Source organism: Myxine glutinosa, chromosome 3 (assembly GCF_964187855.1).
Source record: "Myxine glutinosa chromosome 3, kmMyxGlut1.1, whole genome shotgun sequence".
NCBI classification, from domain to species: Eukaryota; Metazoa; Chordata; class Myxini; order Myxiniformes; family Myxinidae; genus Myxine; species Myxine glutinosa.
Window position 1 is genome coordinate 67,134,719 of NC_136263.1, and position 11,820 is coordinate 67,146,538.

The window sequence follows — 11,820 nt, forward strand, 5'->3', positions numbered from 1 at the left end:
CCTTGGCACCTGCCGATACTGCACAGCCGTCCGATATACAATACGTACTCGATGGCGGTGCCCTATTGCAGCGCATACCGTGGCAGTCAGGTGAACAGTACAAGGATATTCTTGACCGCTACCTGAAATATGTTGGTAGGCATTACGGGCATGCTATCGTCGTGTTTGATGGCTATCGTGAAGGTCCCTCAACGAAAGACTGTGCCCATCAGAAAAGGGGTGAGCGACCATCAGTGAAGGTAACTTTTTCTCAAACCATGACGCTTTCTGTCAAGAAGGAAGAGTTTCTTCGGAACAAGGAGAACAAGCAACAATTCATAGACATACTTGGTAAAAAACTGGAAGAATCTCATTGTGAAGTGCTTCATGCGAGTGGGGATGCGGACCTACTCATAGCAACAACTGCAGTTTGTAGCTCTTCAAAATCCAACACTGTTCTTGTTGGCAAAGACACTGACTTGTTGATACTACTGTGCTACTATTTTCGCAAGAATACTGCTCACACTCTCTACTTAATGTCGGAGCCGAAAAAGGGTTCATTGAATCCAAGACAATACTTGGACATTGGCAAAGTCAGAGAGGCTCTGCGTGATACTGTCTGTGAAAACATTCTCTTCATCCATGCGTACCTGGGATGCGCCACGACATCAAGGGTCTTTGGGATCGGCAAAGGCACTGGACTCAAACTGTTCAAGGACAATGAAATGTTCCAGCAAGAGGCCCTAATTTTCGGCAATAAAGAGTCAACACAGGATGAGGTCATTGCTGCAGGAGACAGAGCAATGGTTTGTGTGTACGGAGGCAAACCATCAGACAATTTGAACGAATTGAGGGTAGCAAAATTTCATGCTAAGGTGACAACAAACAAAACATCGTTGCACCCACGGGTACTTCCGCCCACGAGCTCAGCTTCCAAATATCACAGCCTATGGGTATTCAACAGGTTCAGGAGTGGAAAGGACACAAACTCAACCCGCTTGACTGGGGATGGAGGATCATGGACACCAGGATGATCCCTATGCATTCTGACCTCGCTGCAGCACCAGACTATCTCCTAAAGCTGGTTAGGTGTTCTTGCAAGGGTGGTTGCAGTGATAAACGTTGTGGTTGTTGGAAACTTGGGCTGCCTTGCACATTTGCATGTAGGGACTGCAGAGGTATTTGTGCAAATGCAGACGAATTAGTGGACGTTTTCGAGGATGCTGATGATAGTGACCATGGAAGAGACGAAGTGACGTGTTAAATATTGTGAACGGACAGAAGGACATTGGGTCCAAATAGTTGTGGTAGTGTATTCAAACATGGTTAAATAAATAATTTAGAGTTGATTTGGTGTATTATTAAGAGTGATATTGTCATATAATTAATTTCCAAACATGGCGGTAGTCCGAAAAGTTCCCAAATCGGAAAGGACCTGAAAAACCATGTTCCACTCAATATATTGAAGTATAATTTTGGGCAGATATTTAGTAGACATAAAGGTCTCAGAAAAGTATTACTTCGTTTCTCTTGCAATTAGTGGCGGGTCCATTCACATTTTGACTGGACTAGATGTACAGGTGTGAAAGGAAAGATAAAGTTGGAGGAAGTGTCGCAATCTAGGTAAAGGACAATTCTATATCAATAGAAAAGGGCGATCTAAACAGGGCATTACTGAAGAGTGTTCTGTGTGGATAGAGATTAGTGATGGAAGAGCATTTAGGCACGTATAATCTCGCTCTTTGTGTGGCAGAGGAGTAAGATTAAAAGGTTCATTAAGAATTCAGAAAGGATTGTGGTGAGGGAAGAGTACCGATTGTGGGTGATATTAATTTGCCAGGGATAGATGGACTGGGTTCAGAAACAAGGAAAGGGCAGAGGAGGAATTTCGTAATCTTGTCCAGGATTTCTTTTTAATGCAGTTTGTTGATAATCCCATGAGGAGTTAGACCTCTTCTGAGGTAATAATCTGAATATGGTGGAGAAGGTTGAGGAAGAACAGCATTTATGGACAAGTGACCATAACATAGTGTGTGTAAGTGGATTATATGAAGACAAGATTGAGATTGTAGGATGAGGTTATCAGAGGTCAGGTATGAGGATTTTGAGCGTATGAGGAGAGTTGCCATAAATTGGGATAAATTACCAGGAGGGCAATCAGTATCAGAGAAACGTGCAACAATATCTTCACAATGTCGCCGTGAATAGAGATAACAAAATTAAACACTAATTCCAACAGTGGGGGGCTGTCTTTTTCACAGACGAGAACCAAGCTGGAATGGGTATTTAATTTTGATATATTACTTTCTATTAAGACATCAAGTTTAATTCATTTTGTGATGAACACAATAAAGATCCATATGTGACAGAGAATCCCCTCTTTCCCTCCATTGTAAGTCATTACCCAACAAAATGAATTTTGTTATTTCCTGCCCCCTCCACTTCCCACTCTCATTCCTTCCTTTTCTCCACCCCAAAAAATGGTTTTCATTGCAGTGTTACTGTTACGGATTCGTCATTTCCGTTGTGGTGGTTTTCACCCACTTGATACATTTCTGGTTCTATGTATTATTATGGTTATGGTTGTTTGAAGGGAACGGTTATTGTGATAAAAGGAATAGGGTTAAGGTTTTTAAAATGAAACAGGAAACCGGATCGAGAACCGGAAGACGATGAGAGAGAGGAGAAGAGGCGTGGCGAGCAAATTCGGACAAAATGCGTGATGTCGAGCTCAAACGAGCGTTGTCTAACGAAGGTCGCGAAGGAATTTGGAATTCCTTGAAAGGACATCCTGCGATAGGGTTTATCGCTGGACTTCAGAAATCTGCGGTCAGATTTGGGCGCTGAGATTCCGACGAATCCTCGCCTAGCTGCATTGACTCCAGTAAGAGCCGTCGGCCATTTTGGACCTCGGGCTTCGGACACAGACAAAAGTTTTGCTCCGCGTCAGCTTAACTCCAGCATCCTACCGTCTGTCGGGGATGTGTATTATGGCGTATTACGCCTACGCAAGCTGCGTTTGAAGAGTACGCTGCAGTTCGCTGATTGAACTGTGAACGTGCACATCAAGTTTGCCTCTGGATTCGGACCACGTGACTTGCTACGCTTTTTCTACGCTACGCCTACGCCTCGTCAGCATCAATGGAGTGCGGGTCTCAATTTGATCTCGCTCTGACACTCGCTGGAGCGAATCACCTTCGCCTTGGAAAAGGTTATAGAGACATTGAGGAGTGTCCTTTTTCATTCACTGGGAGCGCAGTGAGTTGAGTTATCTGACTATAGTTGATGGTACCATCCGTAACTATAAGGTATATCGAGTGCACTCTTATTTGCCAGTTGTTGTACCGTTATCCTTGTGTGTGATTTCTAATACAATTTTGTTCATTTATAATCATTGGTGTGGTTTCACTATTGATTTTCAACAAAGAATAACATATTTTTCTGCCGGGGATCCTCTAGGGGTTCGGAGGTTTAGCGAGACCAGGAGATCGGTGAGGACCCCGTAACAGAAATTGGGGGCTCGTGAAATTGAATCGTGGGCTCGAAATTGGGTCTTTGTCAAGGATTAAATTCCCTAAAAACGACGATTTGGGATTGATCCAGACAGAAATTGGGGGTTTGTACTGTGGAAAAATTGGGGATTCGGCTTTGCTGATCAAATTCCCTAAATCTCGGACAGTGGATTACATTCCCTACATTTCATCCAGGAAAGAATTCCCTAGCATTCACAAATTTTCCAATTTTGGAATCTTTTTCAACATTCCCAAATTTTTCAAAAAACAAACAATTTTTTTTTTTTTATTTCTTGTGTGAAGGTTAACAGGTGCTAACGGATAGTCACCATGGAGTTCGACGCAGAGAAGTTTGCAGCCACCCCTAGTGAGGCACAGTTCCGAGCATTACTAAAATCGGAACTCTTGATATTGGGCAAACATTTTAGCTTGGAGGTCTGAGCTAAAATGAAGAAAACAGAGATGCAGACAGTGGTGATAGAATCTATGATGGAACGAGAGTAGTGTAATAATGTTGCTTCTGGGACACCTCCGTTTAACATGGGAAATCCCTATCTAATGTCATTTACCCCCTTGTCTTTTTCAAAAATCATAAACACCTCTATTTCTCCCACCCTCATCTTTATGAACCTTTTGTCTGTAGTACCTATCCTTAATGTTGTTCATTAGACCACTCAAACACTACAAATATTTGTTTTCTCTTATAGACCTATCATCCTTCTTCTACATATCATCTGGCAGATTAATCTTTGACCCATTCACTTCCATATTGACCCTAAAGACCTCTATTTCTCTCACCCTGTTCTTTACGAACCTTCTAACCTTTTGACATGTTATCCTTATTCATTAGACCACTTAAACACCTGTGATCCTTCTGACCTCATGGACCTTTTAACCTTTTACTCTTAATATCATCTGGTGAATATAACCCACTCAAACAACGACCCTACAAATATTTGTTTATGCGTGGGAAATAATTTAATTCTCCTACAACTCTCCTCACCGTCTCATCCAACTCACCGGTATTTAAATTAATTCTCTTATTTGTTTTGTGAACTTTTTTACCAGTTGCCTTTTCAATTATACTTATTTGATATTTTTTACATTCATTTTGTTTTCCATTTATATACCACTCGAACCTTTTCTAATTAATAGCTCACTGTTAGGCTCATGCTCACTCGAACCACATACCTTGAGAAATGACGTTGTTTCACTTGGATAACTTCCAAGGAATTCTCTTTGTCTTGTTTCCTGTTTTTCACAAACACACGCCCTCAGTTTCCAAAAGCTGACAAGCACTTCAGTTCCCCGAAATACATTTTGTTCATTATAAAAAGAGAGGTCTCCGAATGGGACATTTAAACATTGTGAACGAAGATGAGCTTGTCTTATTCCAGTCTTTCCTCTGATGAAGAATACTCGCCAGGACATTGGTAAGTTCATTTGGTATTAAACACTGTTAATGAGAGCTTTGTATGTGATTAATTATACAACTAATAATTTATTTTTCCTATTCATTGCAGCAATTCAAATATTGTAAATATCCTGGCAGAATTTCAAGTTGTTTCTCAAGAGTTCCACAACGAACTGAATACGGGTTTGAATAACCTACCTCCGAGATGGTGGGCTCAGAATGAATTCAATGTTTCACCGTTCTTAGAAAATTCACGTGAAAGGTATGATAGAAAATAAAAAACGAGAGGTGTGTGCATGTGTGTGTGCATGTGTGTGTGTATGTGTATGTGTGTGCATGTGTGTCTGTGATTAAAATAGAGAGATCGAATTGTGAGGAACAGAAATGAAAAAATGAGATTGTGTGTGTGTGTGTGTGTGTGTGTGTATGTGTATGTGTGTGCATGTGTGTCTGTGATTAAAATAGAGAGATCGAATTGTGAGGAACAGAAATGAAAAAATGAGATTGTGTGTGTGTGTGTGTGTGTGTGTATGTGTATGTGTGTGCATGTGTGTCTGTGATTAAAATAGAGAGATCGAATTGTGAGGAACAGAAATGAAAAAATGCGATTGTGTGTGTGTGTGTGTGTGTGTATGTGTGTGTGTGTGTATGTGTGTGTGTATGTATCTGTGAATGTGTGTGTGTGTGTGTGTGTGCGTGTGTGTGATGTTTTGTCAGGCTTACTTCAGCATATAATAGTAATTTCTCCTTATTTTGTTTGCAGTATTAACCTCGAAGACCAAAATTTTGAGTGGGATGATTTTGATTCCCCAAGGAGTGGTTATTTCCTACCAACCTGTGAACCTCTACATTTTCAACTCAACGATCTTGACGCTAAGCTGGATTTTTTCGAGGTAAGCATGTGTGTACGTGTGTGTGGTTCACCGTTTATAATAGGTACACCATATCCCTGCGCATCGTAAGAGGTGATTCAGGGTTGGTGTCAGGAAGGGCATCCGACCCTATATTAATAATAATAATAATAATACATTTATTTTGTATAGCGCTTTTCAAGACGCTTTGACATGGAACATAAATATGAAATAAATATCTCTCCCCTCTTGTCTTTAATAGAAAGAGATTCAAAACCTGAAGACATCTGCTGAACCAACCTTTGACTTGTGCTGGGAAGAAATTGATGACTTATGCTGGGGAGAAGTTGAATGTATACCTCAAGAAAAATGTTTTAATAATATAAAGATTTTAATGTTTTCAATATTTATATATATTTGTTTTGTTTACAATTATTTAATTATTAATTACAAAAAGAGAATAAAGGAGGGAACGGGGAGGTGCACCCCTGCCAAAGACCCTTCACCCCCCTCATCCCACCCCTCCCCTCCCCTTGTGTGTGTGGGGAAGGTGGGGGTGGGATGAGGGGGGTGAAGGGTCAAGGGTGGGGGTGCACGGAGGGTGGGGGATGATGGGTGTGGTCTGTGTGGGCGGGGTCTGTGTGGGCGGGGTCTGTGTGGGCGGGGTCTGTGTGGGCGTGGTCTGTGTGGGTGTGGCTTATGATTTTAATTTATTTAAATTTTTTTTTATTACCACTAATTAAATTAGCTAATCTGGGTGGGGTGAATAGAAATGTTGTTTAATGAATTATTAGCTTTGTTTTTTGTAATTCTTGCGAGTAAAATGAACCCAAGATTTCTTCTCGATTTATATCATTTAATTTGTAGGTCCAAGGGACTGTATCCATTACATCAACGATTATAAATAATTCATTAGTCCATTTTTGTGTATAACCTTTCTCAAAATGGCTTTTCCATTTGTATATCCTTACAATATCACCAACTTTGAACTTGGGCTTTCTCAAATTAATCTCCTTTTCATATTCTAATTTTGTAAATGTTTCTGATGGTTTTGATTTTGTTGATGAATGAACTGTATTGTTGTAATCATCTACAATATCCTGAATTAAATACACCCATTTTTGAGAACCGAGTTGTGTGAATTTTTTATATAATTTCTCTTTCAAAGTACGATTAAAACGCTCAATAACAACTGCCTTTCCTTCATTAAAGGTGCTGTATAATTTAATACCCTTCCCCTTAAGAAATTTCATGAATATTTTGTTATAGAACTCTGTTCCCTCATCAGTCCATAACTTCTTTGGTTTCCTTTTATCCCGATCAAATATTAGCTTAAAGGCTAACATTAAAGTATCACCCCTTTTATTTTTTAAAGGGACAACCCAGGCAAATCTACTCCTCAAATCAATAACGGTTAAAGCATACCTGTATCCCCTGTCATTATTCAATTCAATTAAATCAGCGGACCATATGTGGTCGGTGTATTTAGAATAAACCTTCCTTCTTTTAAACTTTGTGATTATAGGTTTGTGTAATTCTTCAGCCAAAAGCTCCTCAGTCTTGATGACATCATTAGAGCCTAATAGTTTTTTGAGGAATAACCAAGACCAAGTTTCAATTTAGCATTTATCAAATTTCTCACAATAAACCTATCAACTTTCTCTCTCAACGTTGGATTTTGTATCAAAGACAAATTATACAACATTTCGCTGTCGGCTTTATGTTTTTCAGTCAACGTAGTGGTTTTCCCATAAGCAATATCATGCTTCATACACACTTCGTCAACCCTATTTGTAGGTTTAGACCAAGGTTTAGGATTGTCAGCCTCATCTAATCTTTTATCCAAGTTTGTTCCTGGACCACAGAAAGAATACCCTGGAAGGTGTAATTCCCCTGGAATTCCAGTTGTTGTAAATTTACTTCCTGACAGAAACTTTTGTATGTCTCCTCCTCTTTTAGGAGAGATGAATTGGCACTTTTTAGAGCCACATACTTGACATATTCCTTTTTGATAAACTCTATTATTTTTAGCTTTAACATAAGAGATATTTTTAGATTTAGTTTTCTTTTTACATTTGAGACAATAACTCATATTTATTTATCAGAAAAATTCCGACAGAGTATCAAAACCTTTTTGGTTTTTAACATATACATTTCTATCTTAATTTTTAAAACATAAAGAATCCTAAGGAATGCCTTCACTCTCTCCTCCATTTATTTACAAATAAAAACTAACTAAAGTCAATGACACCAACATCATCAATCACATAATCTTTTCCTTCTTCTTCTTCTTCTTCTTCACCACTTTCTCGTTTAAATCTCTGAAATTGAAGACATTGACGTTCTTATTTTTGAAACCATTATCTTCATAAGAGTTGTTAATTCTTTAATTTCCTCTTCGGTGCGTTGAGATTGATTTATTTGCTTTAATACACTCAATCTTTTATGAATCTCAGTGATTTCCATCTTTTTATATTTTTCCTCCCTCTCTCTTTGCTCCCTCTCCTCCTCCTCCATTTTCTCCCTCTCCCTTTCCTCCTTCTCCTTTTTCTCTCTTTCCTCCTTCTCCCTTTTCTCCCTTTCCTCCTTCTCCTTTTTCTCCCTCTCCTCCTTCTCCTCCTTTTTCTCCCTCTCCTCCTTCTCCTCCCTCTCCCTTTCCTCCTTCTCCTTTTTCTCTCTTTCCTCCTTCTCTTCTTCAACTCCTTCCTCATCCCTTGCTACCCTTGAGTTTGAACCCCAAAGAATATTATACATATACTCATCTGGATTTTGAGATATTCTTGTATCTATAATTATTTTTCTCATAATAGGATACCAATAAGATTTGTTGACGATTTCTAAAAGAGTTTTATATTTCATAACTTTGAGAAGTTCATTTTTATTTAATATTTTAAACAAGTCTCTATTTGTGGGTTTAACAATATCAGTATAAGGCCAGTTTTTAATGACAAAATTCCCATGTATATGCTCCAAATCATAAGGTATGTAATACCGAGCACCCTTTTCTTGTAGGTATCCTTGAATACAAAAATTATAATTCTCTTGTAGTCTTCTTCCTGCCATTTATGTATCAGAAATATATGTGAGATTAATATTATGACAGGTAATACCACCCCATCTTCCCACTACCAAATCGGTTTGTATTCCTCGGCTTTCTATCCTTATCTCATTACCTTCCTTCTTTGTCATGCGAACCATCGCTATACTATCATATATTTTTCTTTTCTTAAAATCACGTATTTGTTGTTTACTAATTGTACTTCCACATAAATCCTTATCCTCACCAAGTGGATAATATTCTTCTTTACGAGACTGATTTAAATCATGTAGGTCTTCTATGTTTATTGAAAAAGACCAATTATACCCTAAATCAGGCATATCATACCCCCATTTATTAATTCGCATATTAACTAAATGTCCTTCTTTATAAAATTCAATTGTAAGCAGGTAGTTAAATTCAATGAGGAAAGGTGTATGGTCAGTATAACCAGGTGTTGTGGTTGTAAATTTTACTTCTTTCACAAAACGTGCTGTTTTCTTTAAAAATATATATTGTGATAAATCACTTAATCTAATTAAGTCATTCGCATCTGTAGGGTTTGGATAATTGATTAATTTATAAGTATTCTTCATATTAATATTTTTACTTACACTATATTTTTGTCGTTCAGCCTGTGCCTTTGTATAATAATTTGATAAATCAATATCCTGAGAGGATTTTCCAAAGATAGAACCATCTTTTCCAACATAGGTCATTTATATTAGATAAAAAATGATATCATAAAAATTTTCATTATTGTTGAGTTGAAATAATACATATAAACATAATTGGCCACAACATTTAGAATTAATTTCTTGAACTTGGAATGTTTGATAAACACCATTCTGTAAGAATTGTATTACTTCAACAGGTGGTGGCATACCATAACTATCAAAATAATATTTATCCTGACTATTATGAATACAAACCCAATGAGAACCATTCTGTGTGTCTAAATTCATAATAATATTCTTTGTATTCTTATTTATATGTATTAATTCATCTCTCATACAAATAACCACATTATCAATTTTTAGTGTTTTACAATACTTAGCTAGTTCTATATTTGACGTTGTATTCTTTCCAAATTGTTTAAACCATTTATCCATTTATTTATGAGAAAGATACAATCCATTACCCCGTTTAGTTAGTTTAACACCCGCTTGAGCGATAGAGGAAAGCATATCTCCAACCAACAATCTAGCTTTATCAGGTAGACTTTCAAGTTTTTGAGCAAAATCTACAATTACACCACTTCCACTAATTTGTTTCTCCAACTCCTTGTTATGTCTTTCCAATTCTTTTTGAGCTTTTAGTTGTGCCTTCCTTTCGTTAGCAGTTTTTACCGCTGCTGAAATACCACCAGTCAATGCTCCCGCCGCACTTAAACCAGCAAATAAAGGAATTAGAAACGGGAGAAATCCTCCTCTTGACTCGTCTATTGAATATTTCTTTAACATAGGTTTCGTCATTTTAATTTTAAGTGATCCAACATCATTTAGTGTTTTTACTTGTGTGTGTGTGAGTAAAACATCAATTCTTACAGCTCCTTTTCTTTGAATTGTATTAACATTAATAATACAAGGCTTTTGATTTTGAATACAAGATGTTAATTTATTAAGATTGATTTGATTAACATATACCCCTACCATTTATTTATGAGAAAAAACCTATGTGATATTAATCATAACACCATTATCTGTATTAATCTGTAATTCTGTTTCCTCCAAAAGCAAACAATAAGCATCAACTTCTTCATTCTCCCCTCTTTCAATGTATAGAGAAGTATCCACTCGATTAGACTTTATAGTTTCCTTTTGAGAACTCAGGTCAATTGCGTAGATTGTATATAAACCTTTAAATGCAACCATATCCAAAATAGGATCATTATTACCATTACTTTCACACACTTTTTGGTAGGACTTGTAGGCTTCCGCATAATCATTTTTTTCCCAATCAATTTCCAATCTATCTCGTGGATAAAATGTGCCATCAAGAGAAACCCGAAGTTGTTTCACCTTAGCATTATCACTCAGCGCATTATTCTTATTAGTACCGTCCTCTCCATCTGGTTTTTTAAAAATGAGCCAGAGGTATCGTGGCTTTCCTTGAAGAACACCCAAATTCCAAGTGTAGGTAGTGTGTTCCAGTTTAACGTGTTGACATCTTCTTTTAAGGTATGATACATTTAGCGGTTTCTTTGAGTTAAGTCTTCTATTTAACATCTCTTCCGTTTTAAGATTAGGAGTATATTCACTGATATACCAACACAAATCATTAATAACAAATTTATTGTTGTCTCCAAAAGCATTTTCATCCCCAAAAAGCAACCTATTTACATTATCATTCCTTTGTAGTTGAAATCTAATTTTAAGACCATACAAAACTTTATCATAATCGCAAAATCCAAATATACCTTTAAGAGGTACTGCTACGGTAAAACTATTCACTGCTTTTGTTTCATCATTATACATTGACTTCCTTTGACTATAACCAGGGTCTGCGTTTGTACCCGTTGACATATCAGGAATAAAACCTTCAACAGCTCCCTTACCCATTCTATCACTAAACGAATATAGTGTAAATTTCATCATTTCAGATGTAGCAGAGACATAATCAACCGCTTCAACCTCTTGTGTTCCAATATACAGGCGGACACTGTCAAACATTTTCCAGAAGAAATCATTTACGAGTGTAGCATTAGTATTATTCGCAGCCTTAGTGAATTTAAATTTACACAGCAAGAAACTATCAGCTATATTCAAGTAAGTTTGTTGATTATTTATTTCAAAACTTTTTGTTCCGTTTGAATTCCAGTCTGTTCCTGTTATAGCATTTACCTTAAAATAGTCTTCCTTTTTAGTGGAGTTTGAAATGATAATCGTATCATCCAAATCATAGATACTATCAATCGCTTCCATACTTGTATTTATATAGCATTAAAATTGTTGAAACCCTGACCCAAGTATTTTAATGATTTTTTGTCGTTCTTGTGAAGATAGTTGAGTTTTACCTTTTTTTATT

At 37.2% G+C, this 11,820-nt stretch overlaps 1 protein-coding gene across 2 annotated transcripts; it reads left to right on the forward strand.

Annotated features, from left to right (window-relative positions):
- Positions 1-4,287: 4,287 nt before the first annotated feature.
- On the forward strand, positions 4,288-6,884 carry LOC144891322 (uncharacterized). Of its 2 annotated transcripts, none has more exons than XM_078774141.1 (4): positions 4,288-4,924; positions 5,015-5,167; positions 5,669-5,798; positions 6,019-6,884. In XM_078774141.1, the coding sequence occupies exons 1-4, from the start codon at positions 4,869-4,871 to the stop codon at positions 6,319-6,321; spliced, it is 642 nt and encodes a 213-aa protein (XP_078630267.1). In that variant the 5' UTR covers positions 4,288-4,868; the 3' UTR covers positions 6,322-6,884. The 2 variants fall into 2 exon arrangements, with proteins under 2 accessions (XP_078630267.1, XP_078630268.1); XM_078774142.1 differs by having other exon boundaries at positions 4,290-4,924; positions 5,044-5,167.
- The last annotated feature ends 4,936 nt before the right edge of the window (positions 6,885-11,820 follow it).

What these genes read in the sequence shown, in the direction of transcription:
- LOC144891322 (XM_078774141.1), top strand. Translation starts at nt 4,869, where the DNA reads ATGAGCTTGTCTTATTCCAGTCTTTCCTCTGATGAAGAATACTCGCCA. An exon ending in GAATACTCGCCAGGACATTG is followed by an intron (nt 4,925 to 5,014) that starts GTAAGTTCATTT and finishes TATTCATTGCAG; the next exon opens with CAATTCAAATATTGTAAATA. An exon ending in CTAAGCTGGATTTTTTCGAG is followed by an intron (nt 5,799 to 6,018) that starts GTAAGCATGTGT and finishes TGTCTTTAATAG; the next exon opens with AAAGAGATTCAAAACCTGAA.